We start from the raw sequence: 21,705 nt of genomic DNA on the forward strand, positions 1-21,705 counted from the left end.
TCTGATAAGCCAGGGCTTGATTCATCAACTTCAGATGCATGAAGTTGTGAAAGCAGTCCGTTCACAAACATATATGGCTGTAGTGCATTGAGGAATGAGCCATGGTTAGTACTGTTTGAGAACTAAACATAAAGGGGAATGCAAAGCATAGCCCAGTTCTGTTTGATATAATCACCTCTCATCAAAGCCAAGCATGGGTAAACATCAAACTTGTCAAATTTGCTATGTTCTTGAACCCCAAGACTCATCTTACAGGGTGCCTCTGTGCACATTGTAAGCCTAAGAATTTGCTTGCAGTGCCAGAACTGAACTGAGCACATAGTCCTTTCCTTTCGCAAACAAGTTTACTCCAGGTTACACAAAGCTTCCTTCATTTTCACTGGTTTAAGCTAAAAGGAGCTTATTGCTGTTGTAAGACAATTGGGTGTCATAAACTTGTGTCAGACTTACTGTAAATCACTTAATGATCTTTCAGTAGCTCTTGCAAGACAGTTTCTGCCCACAGCTGGACAACTTTACATAAAGATCCAAAACACATTGGGTTAGACCTGCAACACTTACTACTGACTAATTCAGTTTGCACTCTCCATTTGGTGTTCAGGTGACCCAATTTGTGGACATTTTTTTCCCATTGCTTTTTGTACTATCTAGCCTGTTGAAGTGTTTTGGAGAAACTTTTGGTCCTTAGAACCTTGATCCTAAGAAAGGTATTTATTGCCCAATTGCAGATTTTGGTGGGGTTTTTTTCCTCATGAACCAGTATGGCTGTCCTTGCTATTTTATGTGCATAGGGTTATGACTAAATGAAAGCAAAGGTTCAGCTCCCAAAATTTGATGAAGGAAAACATGAATGGCATTAATTTTTCCCACAAGGAATAGATTGTAAGCTGTTGTGTACTGGCTAGTAGTAGTACTAGTAGTAGTGATGATGATGATGATGATGATGTCCCACAAAAAAACAAATCTGGCTTCCCAGAGAACATGATGCTAATGAGTGGCTTTTATATAAATTTAATAATCATATTGGGCAGGCAGACCAGAAACTAATTTTTAGGGAGCTAGAATCTTTTTGTGGAGTCATTGCAAGTCTGCTTGATATTTTTAAGAACTTATTAAAAGGTGCCTGTTTACAGTATTTAAAATTTAATTGACTTAATGCTTGAATGGCATTTTTTTAAAAAATGTAAAATACTTCTTAATCATCAGTGCTCCAAAATTACTGTCAAGGGTGAGCCAAAATGGCCTGTCCTTTATTATTCTCTTCTCTTGAAATCTTTTACAGCATTATAGCATTCCTTGTCCCATGTTGTCTGCTCACATTGTATTCTTTTCTGCGTTTTGCATGCCAGGCAAAGGTAGATGTTAAAAATAGCTGTACTTAAAGCCCTTTTGAAGGAGCAGAAGGATCAAAAAGAATTGGCTTGACTTTTTATAAAACACTGCATTGTGTGTACAGTGGGTCTGGAAGAAGAAAAATATAAATTCAAATCATGAGCTCTCTAATTTTATTTAAAGAAATGTTTTATATGCCAAACTGCCCCACATGCTGGATGCTATGCTTCAAACCTGTAGGTGTGTAATACTTACAGTCAATTGGGTTTGGACTATATTTTTTCCCAGATTCTAATTATTTGCATTTTTTCTTTTTTGAAAACTGAGCAGGTTTTTTTCCAAATTGAATAGAAACTCCAAGCTCTACCCTCCAATGCCATTAATTTGTGCTCAGTGCACATTTAGAGATAGCGTAACACTCAGAAGTAATGGTTTCTGCATATCACTTTGCCAGGGGCTCATTTATTATGGGGCAGATTCAGTTGGCTAACTAGCTGCCATATGGTTCCAGTACAGAGGAAGGAGAAAATTACCTGCAGTAAAAGAACGCAACTCTTTATGCAGGTCTTTAAAACCATGAAGTAGGAAAGAGCTAGCTCAGTCCTACGAGCAGAGCACCAAGCTCAGTTCTCACATTTCCTTTGGGGTGAAATTACCACCACCAGTAACAGCAAGAGCATCATACTAAGCTATGTGGGAAGCAGTTTCCCTATGGGTGTGGTGGTTTTAGCTTTGTCAGCACAATTACCTGAAAATGAATGGCTCTGCTGACTTGATTAAAGCTGCCCCGCCCACATCAGAGGCACTTAATACATGTGCATGCAGTGCTCCCCAGGCTACTTGGTTTCCCTGTGATTCAGCATGGCGGCAGCAAGCGCATCACGGGGGTAACTTGTCAGCTGGGCTTTGGCGTTGGACTGGGAGAGGTATATGTGGGCTGGATACATGAATAGCCTTTGGCTCAGGCACGAGCGGCAAAAAGCCACCCAGAGAACTCTGTGGCCAAGTAGGAATTTGAGTCCAACATGTTCTTCTCTGTGCTGCATGGACTTGCTTGGCTACTGCTGAGGCAACGTTAAGCTGAAATGCAATTTTCCTTAGAAATATGTTGTCCGTCACCTTTCAGTCTGCCTAATTCTGGAGGGAGTAACCTGTCTGACAGGCTTCCTTGGGGAAGGGAAAGGAGGTGGCAACTCACTGTCATTCCTAGTTTGGGTGTGTCTGATGCTCTCATTAAGTCTCTTTTTGAAGGGAGGCTCCTCCAAAGCACCTGAATAGTACATGCTTTGTTGCCAGTTGGTACAGAAGCTTTAACACCAGGACAGCTCTCAGCTTTAGCATTGCAGCATTGCTTCTACTGATGTGCTTAGATGGTTGACCAGGTTTGATGTCAGTATACTCTAGTCTCTACCACAAACATACTTACGGTTATTTGCTGCGCAGCCGTACCCAGCCTGGTGCTTTCCAAATGTGTTAGACTGAATGTGTTGACTGAGGATGATAGGAGCTGTAACAGTGTGAGAGATGCACTTTCCTCTTGAGAAGCCTCACTAATGCTCCCAGGCTGCTTTGGGAGAGGCTGAGAAGACTTAACTCAGTGTCAGACCCTTAACCTGGATTTCTCTAGAGTTTCTTTACTTAGGACTACTTCGTGCAGTTAGCAGGATCAAGTGTTAAAAGCTCTACTGACTTTAGTTAGATGGTGGGGGGCTGTATATTTGAAAGCTCTTGCGAAGAAAAACCACTCCCGAAACGTAAGCTATATGGGAAAGCATGCTGAGATTCCATGTGTACTTCTCGTGGTATACTTCTCGTGGTATTCAAGTATGTATATTCCCCATTAAGGTCATTCAGGGCCTGCTGAACTGTTCCAGAGTGTTAACAAAGGAGTCCAATGTGCAAGTAAACATTTTCTTTACATTCTGTGTCACATTAATGACACATTACTTTTTAAAGAACTATAGGCTCCCAAATGTTCCTTGGCTGTTCATCTGTGGAAAGCTGCACCAAACTTGCAATATAAAAGCAGTGATTAACTTAGCTGCTATTTATATCTAAAAGTTTCCCTGCATGGTTACTGCAGGCATCTAGTCACGGGCTTGTGAGCAAGGCTTATGTGTGCAGCCCCAAAGCCAGGGAAGAAAGAGCACAAATCTCTTGTTGGATTGCATTGGGTTTTCACACAATTGATTGTACTTCCAAGATTTGGACTGTCAGATGTGCATTTGTGGTGGTGGATTGTGGGCGCTGTAGAAAGACATGATGCATAGGACAGTTATTGTCTACTGGCCTATTCAGGAGACATGGAAAGGGGTAGGAGGGTAGCCGAGGGTGAAGGATGAGGAACTGTACAGGAAACTGCACTGTGCTCCATCTGTTCATAGCCCCCCCACCTTTGCTTTTAAAAGTTGTCCACAAAATTGCTGCATTCTCCAAACTGTGCTTGCCTGTTAATTCCACTGTGCAAACCCCCACACATGACTCAGTCACCCTCAGGTCCTTATGGAGAGATGACTTGGTGATTTGGGGCAGGGTGTGTGTGTGGGATTGCACACACACATCCCAACACCTCTAAATTGGTCGTTCTTGATTGTCACTGTTGGCATCACTGCTTTCTTGCAAGTTACTGCTCTGTGGAATTAACATGGGACAGTTAATCTTTGTGTTGGTCAAGGGTGGTATTTTGGTGATTAACGTGGGACAGTTAATCTTTGCGTTGGTCAAGGTTGATATTTAGGTGGTGGTGGAGCAACTTAGTAGATTTCATCTACAATCACTCCAGGAAAACATCTTGGCAGTGGATCTGGGGTCTGGAGCAGGTTTCCAAGCAGGCCTCCTGTCAGACCTCTATCCCCAGGGTGACCTTACCTGCAGAAGCTGATACTATCCCAGCATGTGCTTTGTGCTCTCACTCCCCCCCCCCCCACACACACACCTGGGGCTGACAGGTGACAGGAGTAGTCATTTGCCATTTGTTTCCAAAATCCAGCCAAATAGAGTCACATCCTAAGGTGTCTCTGTGTTTGTGCATGCTGGAAATGGTATGTATTTATTTTTAGGCTTTCTGAGGATGGCTTAGAATGAGTTTCTTTTGGGAAGTGTTTTGCTATACTGCCCTTCAAAACCTCATCTTTCCTTTCTTGGCTGCCTTGAGGTTTTTCTGCTTTAATAAGAAACCACATTTAAGCTCCTTCCCCAAGGCAGATAGTCGCCACTCCCCCTCCTGTTTTGCAAAGCAGTGCCTTGTGCACAAGCTTACATCTGCCCCCTTTCAGATATATTTCTGCCTTCTCTCTTGCCCTTCCTCACTCTCTGTGCACTTGGAGGGTAGTGTTGTTCGTTTTGTGTGCCATCAAGCCATCTTTGACTTGCGGTGACCCTACCAGTGAAAGCCCTCCAAAATGTCCTGCCCATGACAGCTCCATTCAGCCCTCTCAAGTTCAAGGCTTTGGCTTCCTTTATGGAGTCAGTGTATCTCATATTTGGTAGTCGCAGTGTTTTTCTTTCTGAAGCCGCCCTTTCTACCTGCAGCCTGCCTTCATGTCTCAGCATGAACTTCAAAATCGTGGAGTTGCAGGGATTTGACTTTGAGGTATAACCTTGTATGTGGCAACTTTCTCTCTCTTGCCCGGAATAGAGCTCTGTTAAGAGTTTCATTGCCAGAAAAAACGGAGAGCTATCCTCCTCTGTGTAGGCTTTTGACCCATACTATCAAAAGGTGTTATGACCAAGTTAAAACAATTCATTTGAGTCATGTAGCCACAATCACTGCATGATTTTTTTAGAGAAGGCAATAACAAATGTAATACCAGTCTCTGCCCTTAAGAGCATGCAATCTAAATTGAGGCAGCAGGCAGTGTTCTAGTACATTATCAACTGTTGCTGTGCTGTTTCCAGAATTTTTTTTTTTTTTGCTTTTCCATACAAAAACAATAAAATGGAAACAAGGGGAACACACAGAGTGTTTTAAAATAGATATACATTCTGAAGAAAAAGTTGCTGAAAATGACATTGTGTGGGTGTATTTCCTGAACTGTGCTGTGCTAAAATTGTCAGAGCCCACCAGGTAGGCGGACTTGTGTTGTCATATTCTCCTTGAAAAAAGAGTTTGAACAGGGTTTTATGTACATTATAAAGCAACCATGAAAGGTTGCCTAATCAGCTGCTATGGACTCATTCTGGAATGCATGTGTGTAACTTGATCTCTTGTTGCTTGAGCACTCTTTTGCAGTGGCATTTGATTTAATTAACCCATGATTTACAGGGACATGTGTTGTGGGTGAGCTGCTTCCAGTTTACAAAAACCACTCTCAACTACCCTTTGGGTCGATCATTAGTACGAGGACCAAATCTGCATACTTTGGGTTATTTAGCAACCAAAGTTACCTAAGGACAAAATGTGGATGATTTTGGGTTGTTTAACTCACAAACAGCACAAAGTGTCCAACTTTGGATGTTGTATTAACAATCTATGAGCAAGTCAGTCAAAGCTTGCTGTTTAAAAGTAGAAGAGGCAAGCATGCCGGTGGGAACATGTCCATGCTGTCCACTTGTGCATTTGGTTGTCACATGTGCAACAAGGCTCAGTGGACTGTGTAAACTGTCATCCTTGAAAAGGTATTGTTTTGGAGTTGGCACCTGGTGTCAGCAGGAGTTCTTACTCTGCATCCATTATGCAAAGTGATTTAGAATTCATGTATCGCTGCCAGCTTGGTGCAGCAGTTTAGACCCAGAGACAGAGCTGTGAGAAGGCTATAACAAAGCCTCTTGTTTTCAAGAAGCTGGAATTATCTGGGTGTTGGAGTCCATGAGCTTGACAAAAATGACTTCAGGACTGTGTGATATCCCTTCCGTTATGGGGAGTTACTCATTTGAACTGCTTCACATGAAAGGCAGGAAATAGCATCCTCTATTAGCAAGGCAAATGTTCAAGCTTCATGAAGCTTTCAATTTTCTTCATTGTCTGAAGCTCAATATTGGGCAAGTTCAAGTGTTGGTGTAACTTAGTCAGCTCCTTGTGGGATTGTAGAAGTTTTAGGCCGATGCATTTGGAGGGTACCAGGTTAGAGAGGACTGATCTAACTTGCCACAGCTATGCTTTGACCCTGTTGAATGTGCTTGCAGAGCAGCCATGGAGGTGGTGAATATGATAGAGCAACCCATCAAGGTGACAGAATGGCAGCAAACATACACCTACGACTCAGGCATCCATTCCGGAATTAACACCCAGGTGCCTTCAGTCAGCAGCAAGTGCTTGGTGGATGATGATGATGTTTATGGCAAGCAGTACACAATTAAGAAGACCACCACTTACAGCCAGTCTGGAGCTGGGCAGGCCCAAGTTCAGGCCCAGGCCCAAGGTAAATTTATTTTAAAAATGTATATGTATTGTGTTTACATTCTCCCTTTATTCCATGGTGGAAGTTTGTATGGGATAATATAGGAAGTTTTGAATTCAGGCACTGACCAGACTGCTAAGTCTTCATGAGATCATGCGGGAGAACCTGCTGATCGTATGGCTAGTTACCACATCACTGTTGGTGTGGAAAGCAAGCTTGTTGACTCATCCCATAGGATCTGGTAGCATTTCATTCTTGGAAAACAGTGTGGGATGTGACTATACTACTCCTTTACCATAAGAATTGTCCCTCATTTTCATGAAACAGAGGGTTCAAATCCCAAATCAGCCGTAGTCTTGTAGGGTAAGATAGGTCACTACAAATGGAATGACTACCTTCAAGCAGGAATTGGTGAAGAACTGTGCAGTGACTTTAAAAGGTCTTTCCATAAGAAACCTGGAAAAGCTTATTTTTCTTATGCTATTTCTTGACTTGCTGCATGGAAACAGGCCACCTGAAATGCAAATAAAAATTTTTGTCCAAAGAGTGCGTTTTTAAGACAGTGTAAGGGCTCTGCTCTTTTGCAACCTTCCCTTGGGAATATGGTAAAAAGCAGAATTAGTGTGGAAATGACCCTCTTGTGAAGAATAATACTGCAGATGATTGGCATCATCACAGAGATGTGCAGTTTTTCAAAGTGATTTCAGACCTCATGTAAAAGGAGCAGGGAATGAGGAGGGCCCCTTTTGTTTGCCTGTTTAGTGGGATAAATATAAGATAAAACTTTTATTTTCTAGCATGCTGCAAAGAAACAATAAAATGGGCAGGTAGAGGCTGCGAATGGTTTTACTATGATTCCCACCACAGAGTGCTAATTCAGTTGCTACATTAATTTAGTGACCCCGCCTCCAGTGCCTGAATATATTTTTTCCAGGCCCTTATGCAAGTCAGTTCCCATTTCCCATTTCCCTTTCATGTTTTTAATTAAGCAGCTTTGTGTTACAACTGCCTAATCGCACTGGCTAATTAACTCCTGCCTTATCTCTTTGCTCACATGTTAAGTCTCCTGCACCTTGTAGAGCTGAACAGTTTCGTGAGCCTCCCAATGTGGCTGATTGAAATCCTGGTTGGGATTTCCTCCGTGTTAATTCTGTCCTACCCACCTTCTATGCAGCGGAATTGGAGTCCCAGCTTGCCATGACCCGTGCCCAGCGCATCAGGGCTGCCATGTATCCAGAGACAGTGGAGGATCGCTCCCTTCTCATCACCACCCAAGTTGAAGGGCAGCAAACAAACGTGCAGAGGCTGGCCGAGCCTTCTCAGATGCTCAAGTCTGCCATTGTGCACCTCATCAACTACCAGGATGACGCTGAGCTGGCCACTCGCGCGATCCCTGAACTCACCAAACTCTTGAATGATGAGGATCCGGTAAGGCAGTGCCTTGAGTCCTCTTGCAGGAAGTCTGTGTGATCTGTTAGAAATGGCTTCCTCCGTGCGGTATGGCCTGGAGCATAGCTGGCACTTCGGTTATCCCCTGGAATAGTAGAGGAGTTAGGAATTGCAGTACTGATCACAGAGAATGTTGATTTTCTTCCATTCTACTACATCCCCCAACTAAAGTGCTTAGCAGATATGCTTTCCAGGGTGCCAGGGATCTCTAGTAGAATTATGGAAAGCAGAGGATTTGACAGATAAGACTTCAAAAGGCAAAGGGTGGGACATCAGCACCCTCTGAGTCACAGAAGTGGGTGGAATTATGTAAAGTAGGAGAAATTAACTGGGCCTAGAAGTTGACTGCTCTTCAGAATTCTGGCGCGTGTTTCGTGCAGAGGACATAATGGGCTACTTCATTTCTCTTGGCATGAGCTAGCAAGCGGCACATAATAGAAAGGTGGCTGCTGCGATACCAGCAGAGTAGCTTACCACTGATCTTTACCCCTTCCAGGTGGTCGTCAGCAAAGCAGCCATGATTGTGAACCAACTGTCCAAGAAGGAGGCGTCACGCCGGGCTCTGATGCAGTCCCCGCAGATTGTCGCTGCTGTGGTGCGCACCATGCAGAACACTAGCGACCTCGATACGGCCCGCTGCACTACCAGCATCCTGCACAACTTGTCCCACCACCGTGAAGGGCTGCTTTCCATCTTCAAGTCTGGGGGCATCCCAGCTCTTGTGCGCATGCTCAGGTAACCCTGCAGCCCCTGACATACCTCACATAGCGGGGGTGCATTTGCAACCAGACTTTATTGTCCTTGGAAGCGGTGCAGTCCCAGCTGTTGCTGTGCATTGGCTCCCATGCCCTGCTTTGTGCTGAGGACATCCCCAGCCGAGCAGGCCCACTGTGACCTTGCCAGGTGAGGTTTAAAACTGAAATTGTGCTAGGGTGCCAATTTTTTCTGGAAGCAGCACTTTGCACATGGGGAAAATTCCCCTTGGAGTGTCTTTGCACATGCTCACTGCCTTGTTTGGCCATGCTTATTAGCCGTTGAACTTGGTTCCGTGGGTGTGCTGTGATTACAGCACTTAGCCTGTGCCAGGATTCTGCCCGAAATACGTTTTCAGATGCTATTGGACCCCTGCATGTAGAGCATGCCGTCTACCCCACCCACCAGTGAATAATTAGAAGCAATCTGTCTACCTGAGATTTCAGGACAGTGCATCCAGAGCAGGGGGCCTTTTGATTTTCCGCATCATCTGCTTATTTGCATGGCTCTTGTTAAAACCATACTTGAAACAGGTTTGCAAGATGTCAAGAACATGACAGAATACACACTTGATCCCTTCAAACCATTTGCTTAAAGTACTAGCAGATTCTGTTCTAGGAGTGGATTAACTCTAAATCGCACCGCAATTCTTGCATGTAGTGCTCAGGTGTAATAATCCCAGGCATCCCAGTTTTCAAGACAGATTGCTGTGCAGTGTTCTGCCAACTCTTTCCTCATCTTTTCACGGAGGTTCTGCTATTCCTTTCCTTTGTGAACCTAGCTAGGTGGCTGAGCTGAAGTGGCAATCCGCCAGGTCCCCACCCAACTGGCACAAAATGGAACTCTTGAACAGCTTTCTTAATATGGAGGCACCAGCTTCATTTTTGGAAAGACAGGTCTTGGCATGTCTTCACAAAGTCTTTCTCAGGCTTCGCTGCTACTGCTTACAGTTTTAAAAGTCCTGTAATTTCCAAAAAAAGAAACCCCTTCTCTGATCTGGACAGAATACAAAGAAAATATTTCTTAGTGGCTGGCCCACAATCGAGCTGGCAGTTTACTGAAAAGAATGAGTTACCACCTCTCCCATCCTCAACGTCTTGCTGATGCTCTTTACTGAGTCTACAGGGAAGGAAAACACATGGGATGCAACCACAGTGTAAATACCCAGTCAAATGCTAAGTATGCAACAGGACATGGCTTGGATCCTTGTCCTCTCTCTATGTTGCCAGCTGGATAAGACTGGCTGCTTGATAGCACGGAAAGAATAATAGGTTAGATGGGCCATTATCTTGACCTCATATAAGAGAATGCTGTAATTTCATAGCATAGCAGTTTGGTACATAAAAATTTCCACATTTGGTTCCTGACTGGGTCAAAGCATCTTGGTATCAGCCCTCTGCCTGTGCCATTGAAGATCTGCTGCCAGTTTACTGGTGTAGACCTGAGGTCTCCAAACTGGTGCCTTCCAGATGGGTTGGGCTTTAGTTCCCATAATTCCCAGCTACTATTCCCACTCCTGATCAGATCACTATAAAATGCCCTCCTCTGAACAGAGACTTACCTGGTGTTTACCCAAGATTTAGCATCTGTATATAGGGTGGCTTGGGGGACAGGATGAGAAGAACTTAAACCAAATGGTTTTAAGTGTGATTTAGCTGTGCATTTAGGTGTTCAAGTTGTAGCTCAGCTTAGCTTTAATTCATATTTCTGTGTATATGTAATTGTTACCTCTCCTGAAATAACAGGAATTGTGTCTTCTTCATTTTCCTCCCACCCTTTGGCAAATAGCTCTCCCGTGGAGTCGGTCTTGTTTTATGCCATCACCACCCTTCACAACCTGCTGCTGAACCAGGAAGGTGCCAAAATGGCTGTGCGTCTGGCAGATGGCCTTCAAAAGATGGTCCCCCTGCTGACCAAGAATAACCCAAAGTTCCTTGCCATCACCACTGACTGCCTGCAGTTGCTTGCATATGGGAACCAAGAAAGCAAGGTAAGGGGAAAATAGCCATGCCATTAAACTTGAACACTTCCATTGGTGGGAGGTGACTCTCTTGGTGACTTTGAATCTGCTCAAAATAAAATAAAAGCAAGCCTTCCTCAGTGTGAGCAGTTACTGCAGTGAGGTGTATATACTGACCCATTCCCAGTCATGTTTGAAATTTGGGTTGCATCAGTCCCTGTTTTTGTTAACTTGCATTTTGCAAGGAGCAAGAAAAGGCAATGATTTGAGGGTATGGGGTAGAGGTTGAAGCCAGAGTTTGAGAGGAAAATACACGTTGAGCACTAGGGGAGCTTTTAAATGGTCAGATGCATTTTTCTGTGCACTGAAAATATCATTCTGTGTGTTTGCTTTCTCAGCTCATCATTTTGGCCAACAGTGGCCCCCAGGCTCTTGTCCAGATCATGCGCAGTTACACATATGAGAAACTGCTGTGGACTACCAGCCGTGTCCTCAAGGTCCTGTCCGTCTGTCCCAGCAACAAGCCAGCCATTGTGGAAGCTGGTGAGTAGCCCCAGCAGGGGAGCCCTTGGGTGCAGTCTGACGGGGGCACACCAGCTGCCCCCAGTAGCTCTTGGTTACTCACTGCTGTCTTGGAGCATCATGTGCAACAGTTGTTGAAGGTGGTGTTGTGCCTTGATGATTTGTCCTCTTCTCCCCAGATTGGCACTTGCAACTATGCAGTGCCATCAATGGGATGCAATGCATTGTTTAAAAAGTGAGGAAAGTTTCACTGTAGGGAAAAACATTGCTAAACATTGCCCATCTCTACTGTAATACTGATAATATTAGTGTTAATGACATTTCTACTCCATTCAGTAACAATTTCATTTGAGTTAATTACAGTTAAGAGATAAATGCCATAGAAGCAATAAAATTTAAAGTATAGTACCAATACTTAAAGACACATACAATTCAACACAAAACAACAAAGGGTGCTGGATTAGATCAAACCGTTATGTGTTCTGATTGGATAAATGGTAGTCAGCTCATTCTGGATGGCTCTGTAATCCCCTAAAGTACGAGGCTCATGCTGGTGTGCGAGTTTTCGTGTGTTGTCATTGTTCCTTGAGACTCAGAGTGCTCCAGCGGCACAGTGGCTTCCATCAGCTTTGCCATGTGTCCCAGCTTCCCCCACATCAGGGCAGGGATACATTAAGTATTCAGTGTTCTTGTAATTTCCCATTTGATTAATACTGTATGCAATGTTGGGCTGCCTTTGAAGATTGTTCTGAAACTGCAGCTCCTACAAAATTTTGCAGCCAAATGGATTAAAAGGGATGAGAAAACACAGCCATGATACTCACCCATTTGCAGTGGCTCCCTATACATTTCTGAGTCCAGTTGAAGTTGGTGATCTTAACCTATAAAGCCTTACATGATTTGGGATCACCTCTATAATTCATATCTGGGGTCCTCCGCAAAGAGAGTTTTGGAGGATCGCAACAAGGAAGAGGACTTTTTCATTCTGATTGTATTAAAGAATGCTGTCCCTGGCAAGACATGTCTGTCACATGAAAGACAGTTATTTTTGGTGCCTAGTCAAAACTTTCCTTTATTTCCAGGCATTTGATGGCATAAAATAGGCTGTTGGAATATATCAGTTGAGTTGTTGCTTTTAATTGTCCAAAATTGTCAGTTGCCTAGTTGTTTTATGGAATGTTCCACTTAGAATATGAATCCGGAGTTTGTAGATCCATCTTTGCCATGGGCATTGATCATAAGCCCATGGACAGGACCTGTGTCTTCTACCTTGTAAAAAATGCCTAGTTATTGCAAGTAATTTAATTTAAAATTTAGCATCCATTTCCTTAGCCTTGGCTCTCTCACCTGTTTCATTAGTAAAGTAGTAGTCTACCAAACAGGATTGTTAAAAATTGCTTTTTTAATGTGTTGGTGTGAAGAAGATGAGGATGAATATGTTGTGTTATATATCAATCTACAAAACTTTACTTACAGCTATCAGGTTTCATCATTAGCCTGCAATAGCTTGTCTTGCCAGTTCATGCAGTTATTTTTTTTCCCTGAAGGAAAAGCAGACTCCCATTTCTGGAGGGAAAACAACAAAACAAAAGTGCTAGTTGTGGTGGTTTAACATTGCTTGAACATACCCATTTCAGCACGGTATTTTATTTCGCCAGTCCCAGGTAACCCAGACAAAGGGATAATGATGGTTTTATCTTCTGCTTTTCCCCAATGACAGGTGGCATGCAAGCTCTGGGAAAGCACCTGACTAGCTCCAGCCCAAGGCTTGTGCAGAACTGCCTATGGACTCTGAGGAACCTCTCAGATGTGGCCACAAAGCAGGTGGGCAACAGATTTCCACGAACCCTTTATCTGTAGTGCCCAATATACTCGTACAACTGCTGTCAATCTCTCCACAATAGCTGGCTTTGTTGGAGGGCCTCTTTGAGGAGGAGGGGGCGGGGTGGAGTGGTGCAGCTCCATCTGATGGCTCAGTGTGCTGACGGCAAGCCCTGGTGCTTCCCCCGCCTGGCGCCTCTCTGCTTCTGGATCAGCAGCTGAGGGCTAAGCACATTCTTCAGGGGCCATTCCAATTTGACCTTGTAAACATGTAGGAGGTCAAGCTTCGGGTCTGGAGAGAGTGTAACTCTTGCCCCTCATACTCTGTTACTTCTGCAGGAGGGTCTCGACGGTGTGCTGAAGATCCTGGTCAGCCAGCTGAGCTCAGATGATATCAACGTGCTGACCTGTGCCACTGGCACCCTCTCAAACCTGACCTGCAACAATAGCAAGAACAAGACCCTGGTGACCCAGTCGAATGGCGTGGAGGCTCTGATACACACCATCCTCCGAGCAGGAGACAAAGAGGACATCACTGAACCAGCGGTCTGTGCTCTCAGGCACCTCACTAGCCGGCACCCAGAAGCTGAGATGGCCCAGAACTCCGTGCGGATCAACTATGGCATTCCTGCTATCGTGAAGCTGCTTAATCAGCCCAATCAGTGGCCGTTGATCAAGGTAGGGGTGGAGAGAGGCCATGGCTGAGCATTTGTGGGCTTGCTTTCCTTTCTCTTGTGTTCCTCATCAGGTTCGCCTTACCAAATTTTCTTCCAAGAAGTAGCTTGTTGTAAGATAGAGGAAAGCTGTATGTGCTGGAAAATGTGGTCTTACTGTGGTGGAGGACAGGGCTTTGCTGGCTATCAAGATGCATAGACTTTCCCATAGCACACATGTGGCTGGCACCTGGCTGAATGCGTCTCCAGTCAAAAACTCCCTCCCCGTGGAATGCTAGCCTATCGGGGAGAAGAGTCTGTAGCTTGTCCCCTTACTCTTTCCTGCAGGAAGGGAGTTTAAGTTAGTATGTTGGAGCCTTAAATTATATCCTATGATTGTGAGCTAAAAGTGGTGCAGTCCTTTTAAAACTTGCCTTTCAGGAGGGCTGTGATGGATTCATTAAGCATGTTCTGGAATTCGGCTTTCTGTGCTGGGGAACAGTGTTGAGCCTTTAGAAAACCTTGAAGGCAATCTGTGTAGACTGGTGTGATGTAGTGGCTAAGTACGTGAGCTGTTAGCCAAGGCATCTTTACTTTCAAATCACATCTCAGCCACTTTTCTCTCTCTCAGCATGGTACCGATGGCCAGCAGTGTGTCTGCAGATGCCTCGTGCTGCCCACCAAGCTCCCTGTCACTCCTGATTTTTATTTTACTAACATTTAAAAGTATATTTTTAGCTCGAATGCTTCATGCTGCAAAGGAAAGTGCTGCCCTCAAATATCATCTTTATATAGGGTTGAAAAGTAATTTTTCTTCTAGATTTCAGTCTTTTCCTCTTATACTTAGCTTCTTGGGAAAATCACTTTTTTCTTAGTCTCACCAGTTTGTCTTGTAAAAATGCTTTTTTTGTGACAGCCATGCCCAACATACAGTCATTTTATAAAAGAAAAACTACCCATCATGGCAGCCATTTTGTGAAAGCATCCACAACACTCACAATATCCCAGATTGGCACACCAACCCAAAAAAGCTCAGGGACCCCCCTGTTTTAGGCAATCATCTAGAATTAGGAGATGATAGATAATTCTAGTCAATAATAATAGTCATACTTATTGCAAAGATTACTTAGCAGTAAATGTGAAATCCTTTGAGCTGTTACTGCTTCCCTTGTATAACGAGTTTAGCAGCTATTATTAAATAACAGCATCCACAAGGCAAGGGATGCCCAGGAGGAGAACGAAGTGTTCCGAAGTCTTCTGGAAGTGTTTATGTGACGGGAGATCCAGAGGCAGATGAGGAAGCAGGGCTCTTGTTTCCTAGCAAGATGCCACGGAGCTTTCCTGTAGCACTTTTGCATTTGGTTTTAATTCAGCATACAGGGCCAGCTTGTGCTTCCTTGTGGCAGCCTAGTGACAAGAACCATACTGTCAGTTCGAAGACCTTCCTGGTTTAGCTTCTGGCCACTGTTTTTTAATGCGCACCATCTCCTTCTTACTAACAGGCGACCATTGGACTCATCCGTAACCTGGCCTTGTGCCCTGCCAACCACATTCCCCTGCAGGAAGCTGCCGTCATCCCGCGCCTGGTCCAGCTGCTCGTGAAGGCTCACCAAGACGCCCAGCGCCACGCAGCTGCTGGCACGCAGCAGCCATACACGGTGAGAGGGAGGAAGGGCGCTGGTTCTGCAGCGGGATCCCAGCCGCTCTTGATGATTCCTGCTTTGAGGCAGTTCTCGCTCAGAAGCTCTGGAGGGCTTGTCACCCTAAGCACAGCCTTCAGCTCGATGCCCTTAAATGTATGGGATGCAGACCAAGAAATAGACAGAACTGCATATCCAGTCCCTAGCAGCTCTCTCTCTTCTTCAGGATGGGGTAAAGATGGAAGAGATTGTGGAAGGCTGCACAGGCGCACTGCATATTTTGGCTCGTGACCCCATGAACCGGATGGAAATCTTCCGCCTGAACACCATTCCTCTCTTTGTGCAGGTGAGGACCACTGAAAGGAGTGGGGAAGGAATGCTGGAGGACATGTTGCTAGAAATGAGTGCTCTGATTCTTGTCGAGTTAATGGAGTGTTGAGGATTAGACTTGGAGCAGAGAGAAATTAATTAAAATCCCCTCTTGGCCATGAAGCAGGGCAGTTGTGATTATAAAATAATCGGTACCACCTCGGTATACCATCTTAAGCGCCTTGAAAAGGGGCGGGATAAAAGTGGGATGGATGTAGTAATGAGAAGCAAGCAGCTCCTTGGACGGCTTTGCCAGTATTCTCAGGGCCTTGCTTCTCTTCTACACCTCCCCTGTCGGTTTGCATCACTCCCTGGTAGTGCCGCCATGACACATTTTAATGTTTTTCGAGCACCTGCAGTAGCCGAGCACTCTGTGTGGACCAAGGTGTGAGAGGAGGTGAGGGAAATAGTACGAAGTTAAACTTGTTCCTTGCTTATTCTGTCCCCGCTTGCTTTTCCCAACTGCAGCTCCTGTACTCTCCAGTCGAAAACATCCAGCGTGTGGCAGCTGGTGTGCTCTGTGAGCTGGCCCAGGATAAAGAGGCAGCCGATGCCATCGATGCAGAGGGCGCCTCAGCACCACTCATGGAGCTTCTGCACTCCAGGAATGAAGGCACAGGTGGGCACAGGCTTGCCTGCACTTGCTCCTCCCCATGCAGCGCTGGGCTTGGCTGCCCGAGCACTGCATGCTCTTGTGCTGCCTTGTTCCAACGAGCTGTATTCCCTGGTGCTGAAAAAGCCTCTCACGAAACAGACGAAGGATTCCGTGTGTGTGTCTAGCAAAGGGGGAGGGGGCGGAAGGCAGCAGGTACTTGCTGAAGTCATGCTAAACTGACAGTGTTTATTTTCTGCAAAAGGGAAATGGAGAGGATCTCTACCATATTTGAATTATTCTGTAAGATGGACTATCCGTAAGATAGGCTTTTGCAGACTAATTGTTCCAAGTTAAAAACAAATAACCAGAGGAACCCTCTAGGGTTCAGACTCGGTCCTATTTTATTCCTTTGTCTTGTTAGGGACAGAGGGTGGGTGGTACTTGATGACATGGAGTTAGTCATCTCTGTGGCAGCAAAAGAGCCAGAAGTTACGCAAAAATTAAAATGGATTACTTCATGAACTAGGCGAGTAGATACCAAGTGCTACACAGTATACCGTCATGCCCTTGAAGGCAAGCAGCTAGGAGTCATTATCCAAGCAAACAGGTGAGGGAGGGGTCTGAAGATAATAGTTGCAAAAGAACTGGAAGCTGTTGATGTGATATAGTTGCACATAGTGAATACAGTTTTCAGAAGCATTAAGTATTTCTAGTAAGGATAGATTGGGGCAAGTGTGCTACCCGAGCCTTGGCTGGGACTCCGCAAGTGTGAGAAGGTGCAATATGGAGTTCACACAGACTGCAGAGTGAAGTATTAAAACTTTTGCTGCACTGTAGTACTTCATTGGGGGGAGGGGCAGATGCTCCAGAGGCTGCACATTTGCATGCTTCCCAGCTTGGCAGTGGGGGACCTCTTGCCCATAAAGAAGAGCATTTGCAAAAGATAAGTTTATGAGTGTGTGTTTCCCTATGAAGACGCATTCAAATGTGTAATCTCTCCCACTGCAGCCTAAAGTGATGCAGTGTACAGAGGCTCCTAAAATGAGTAGGAGAAATAACGGACTCCAAACTTGTATAGAAGAAGTCGTCAAGGACATCAAGGTGGCTGCCAACATATGGGGACCAACAGGGAGAGCATCTTTGTTTACAGTGTCTCTTGGTCTTTCTTCAGCTACATACGCAGCAGCTGTGCTGTTCCGCATCTCTGAAGACAAGAACCCCGACTATCGGAAGCGTGTCTCCGTGGAACTCACCAACTCACTTTTCAAGCATGATCCTGCCGCTTGGGAAGCTGTGAGTATCAGGGAGCTGTGGAAGCGGGGAACTGTCTCTTCCAAGGAAATTCGAATGGCAATATGTATGATCTTCCAGTGAAGTTGGCTGAAATTGATAAGTTGTTTCAAGAAAATCAGGGTGTGCCAAAGTATTTGGCAATTGAATACTAGTGCTCGATCTAGAAGTACGATCTGCAAGCACATGAGGCATCCACCTTCTGCCTTACCTTCTTCCTTGCAAGTATCACTGCAGTTAAATAGGCATCTCTCAGCAATTGCGTTTCACTGAATATGAAAACACGGGGAGACACCTGTGTAACATTGCTTCCCTGCATGGCCCTGAGTGTTTATGTCATTGCCTTAAACCTGGGGAAGCAACTCGTAGCCCTCTTGGCTGCTGTGGCTTCCCAGGGTGCCCCCTCCCTAGTTCACCTTCCTCAGCCAAGGCTGCATTGCCATGCTGCAGAAGAGGGTTCATGCAGGTGTCTCTCACCAAGCACCTTCTTTTCATGGCTCTGTCACACTTCTGACAGCCCACCAAACTGGAAAGGATGAAGATAACCGGAGGAGCTACCCACTCGATAGGTGAGGGACTGACTATGCCCAGATGCAGACTTTGGTCTACTCTGAATCAGTTGCTTGGCAAGCATGTCTTCAAGCCCGCTCAATAAGCTCTGTGGACAGGGATAGTCGCTAGCCTGAGACAGACTTTTCTAGGGAATTAGCAGAATGGATACCTCTTACCTCCTTTTATCAGGTATTTAGGCTTGCTTTGCAGAGCCTTGGACTACAGCCATCCTGTTTCCAGACCACTGGCGGTCTGAGGGTCGACTGTTCTCTTGTTGGTCAACAAAATGGCTGCCTCAAGGTTGCCATGGGAAACCCAAGCTTAAAAGGCCTGGAAAGCATCCTTTAGAAGTGAGCCCTTATGGCAGGCTTGGGTTACCTCACAGCCTCTGCAAGGCTTCTGCTACGATACTGTGTGAACACCCTGTCTGCCTTCCTTCCACAGGCCCAGAGCATGATACCTATTCATGAACCATACACTGATGGTAAGTACGAGCTTCCAGCTTTCCCGCTCCCATGTGACTGTGGTCAGTGACGGAAGACTGAATTGCCTGTTCTAGAGCTCACATCACCTCCCTCCAGCTGGAATGCTATTTCCCAGGCTCCAGGTGAAGGTGTGGGAACGTACCATGATGATTCAACAGTCACATAAAATAGTTGGTTAAGTATGTAGATGAAGTCATCTTGCTCTCATTCCCACCCCCTGCTGCTCTGTTCATTACAGGAGCGCCTGCTAGGCTGGATGGGGAGGGAAGCACTGTGACCATTAAGTCCATTTTAGCGGTATGCCAGAGGCTTAGAATGCAAGTGACTTAGCCTGGCACATATTAGTGATGCCTATTAACATTTCTGTACAGCGCAAGCTGGAGCAAATGGTGTGGATGTGCCCATAGTTAAGAGGGTGTTGCCCTGGAGAGCCTGTTGTGTGGACATTCTTAGCAATCTCTTTGTAGGTGAGCAGCCTCGCCTCTCCTGCCCCATTTCGCCCAGCATGAGCCCATGTTCTCCTGTCTCCCTCTTACGCTGCAGTGGAGCTAGATGCCGGTTATCGCGGCATGTACTCGGGCGAAATTCCCATGGACCCCATGGACGTGCACATGGAGATGGACGGTGACTATGGCATGGACGCGTACAGCGACGGCGTGCGGGCACCCTACACGGACCACATGCTTGCTTAACACGCCCCCTTGGGCAGGGCTCAAGGTAAGGGCATTTTGGAATGAAGTTCGGAACCGGCCAGTTAATCAAATTAAAAGTTCCATACACTTGTTGGGTATGTGCACTCTTTGCCTGCTCATTTACCTGAAAAATGTAGTCCTGCTTTCCATTCCAAAAGAACACTCTGTTCTATACAGAAGTGTTAAAAGGCAATAACAATTCTGAAGTAGAATTGAGGGACACGTGTGGATTAACTTTTGGTGCGGGAAGGCAGACTTGTGAGACTCTCCGTAGTTTTTTCCTGGAACCCAATCTCCACTAACCAGAGCCCGGTTCAGAGGTAAACATTTGAAATTAAGAATTCTGAGCCCAGGAATTACTTTTGAATACCAGAAGTGAATGGAGCTCACAGTCACCGTCCTTCTATATGGAATTCCATTCCTGGTTGATCTAAGCCTTTTTCATTTCAGCACCGTAACGTAAGGTTGGCAGGGGAGTCATTTTATTACTGCTGTTCTTAAATAATTGGGAGGCAGAAATCCTAGTGAGCCTCCTAGTAGATCCAGATTGATTTCTGCCCATCCTTGGCCTAGACAAAATTAGATGTTTGTCACAAGCAGAACAAGAATATCTTGGTGGGATTGCCATTTTAAAATGCAAAAGTGCAAAAGCTGTGCATGAGGTCTAGAAACTTGCCTGTCCCTAAAATAAAGGGGCTATCTAGACCCACTGAATAGGGGGACTGCACTACTGTGTTGCTGACTGAACAGAAATGGGTGAGGAGAAGATGGTTCTGTGCAGTGATCTAGCACTTCTTTGCAAGTGCTGGTTATTCCCCTGACAGGTACTAGGAGGGGATCCTGGGCAGCTGCTGCCAGTTTGAGCAAACTGTACTGGGTTCGATGGACTAATGTCTGCTCTGGTAAAAAGCAGCATCCTGTCCCCAAAGGGAACTCTCTCTTTAGAATTTCTCGCATTTTCCGAATCCTGCAAATCTAACACCCATCTCCCTTGTTCTTATTCCACAGATGTTTTCTTAACACAGAAGAGGGCAGCCCCAGTGCTCAACCATGGGCACTTGGGAGACAGAAGTGCCTGAGAAAGATGATGACAAACTCTTCCTTTCACTGCAAGGAGGTTCTATTTTCTAAAGCAAAACCATTTTTCCCTCTTGTGGGCAAAAGGAAAGACCTCCACCCCATCGTTGGACTGCTCCTAACAACCTTGTGATAACTTTTTACTAGCAGTCCACAAGATCCTCCCCTGCACCACCACCACGCACCCACTTTTAATCAGCCTATCCTCCTCCTGCCCCGCACCAGTTTTTCTGCAAATCTGGACAACATTGTCAAACTGCCATTGGATCCTCACCAGAGTATTTTTCAAATGCACACACATTTTTCTGTGTTGTATATTGACAGATTTTTCTTTCTCTGATTGCACTTCTAACGCTTGTCAATTGGGAAGTGTGCAAAATGGAAACGTTGCTATTTTTTCTTTTGCCTTTGAGGATTTTTTTTAAAAATAAAGAACAGCTGATGGGTGTGAGTTTGCCAAGAAAGGAACAGCTTTGCATTTCTCAGCTTCATTTTTTTAACCTTCAGCAGATGTGGCGGTGGGCTTTGGCACCTCAGTTGAAGAATCCCTTAAACCTACAAAGTGGAGTAACTAACAATTCTAAGAAAACTCTCCTTCTACTGACGACCTCTTGCACATTTTTAACCTAAGCCCTTCCTTTTCTTCCCTCCCCCAACTTTCCTGGTGATTGGCATGTTCTCTTCTCCCTTCCCCTCTTGTTCCTTCTAATGCATTTTTAAAAGCGGCTCTCTCAATGTGATGGCTTGAGGCTTCCACTGGAAAAGGGATCGATGTAGCTGCAAATATACTTCAGAAAATTTTATTATTATTTCTCTAAGGGATTTTTTTGTATAGACCAAAGCGAAAAAACAAATAAAAACTCAAACCCAAACTTGCAATGCAAATGAACTTATTATTTTTGTTTTTACATTAGCTTCTGAAAGACAAGTAAATTTCTACATGGAGGAGATAGCCAAATTCAGTTACATGAGCATAGGTTTAATGCAGTAGGGGATCTATGGTTGACCCAAAGATGTCATGGAAGGGTTTCAGAAAGAATTGACTAGAAGTGCACTGTTCAAATTGGGAAGTTACATCTTTTTTTTTAATTGATTAGCTTGGCATCCACAAATTTAATCCACAGGACTCCAAGCTGAGAGTACACTTAATTTTTCAAGGTTAGTTTGAGTTGTATG

At 45.0% G+C, this 21,705-nt stretch overlaps 1 protein-coding gene across 2 annotated transcripts in view; it reads left to right on the forward strand.

Annotated features, from left to right (window-relative positions):
- The window catches only part of LOC123031787 (junction plakoglobin), a 51,340-nt gene extending 29,932 nt beyond the window's left edge, over positions 1–21,408 (forward strand). Inside the window, exons 2-15 of one of the 2 annotated variants that reach the window (XM_044447107.1) lie at positions 6,457–6,692; positions 7,846–8,099; positions 8,617–8,855; positions 10,662–10,863; positions 11,232–11,376; positions 13,076–13,179; positions 13,516–13,854; positions 15,332–15,487; positions 15,696–15,815; positions 16,307–16,457; positions 17,605–17,726; positions 18,720–18,759; positions 19,304–19,477; positions 20,461–21,408. In XM_044447107.1, coding sequence (XP_044303042.1) covers positions 6,464–6,692; positions 7,846–8,099; positions 8,617–8,855; positions 10,662–10,863; positions 11,232–11,376; positions 13,076–13,179; positions 13,516–13,854; positions 15,332–15,487; positions 15,696–15,815; positions 16,307–16,457; positions 17,605–17,726; positions 18,720–18,759; positions 19,304–19,452 — 2,250 coding nt within the window. In that variant the 5' untranslated portion in view covers positions 6,457–6,463 and the 3' untranslated portion in view covers positions 19,453–19,477; positions 20,461–21,408. The remainder of the gene's footprint in view (positions 1–6,456; positions 6,693–7,845; positions 8,100–8,616; positions 8,856–10,661; positions 10,864–11,231; positions 11,377–13,075; positions 13,180–13,515; positions 13,855–15,331; positions 15,488–15,695; positions 15,816–16,306; positions 16,458–17,604; positions 17,727–18,719; positions 18,760–19,303; positions 19,478–20,460) is intronic. The other variant, XM_044447108.1, reaches the window with a different exon arrangement.
- Positions 21,409–21,705: the final 297 nt, after the last annotated feature.

The sequence above is a fragment of the Varanus komodoensis genome, unplaced genomic scaffold (genome assembly GCF_004798865.1).
Source record: "Varanus komodoensis strain SLA01 unplaced genomic scaffold, ASM479886v1 scaffold50, whole genome shotgun sequence".
NCBI classification, from domain to species: domain Eukaryota; kingdom Metazoa; phylum Chordata; class Lepidosauria; order Squamata; family Varanidae; genus Varanus; species Varanus komodoensis.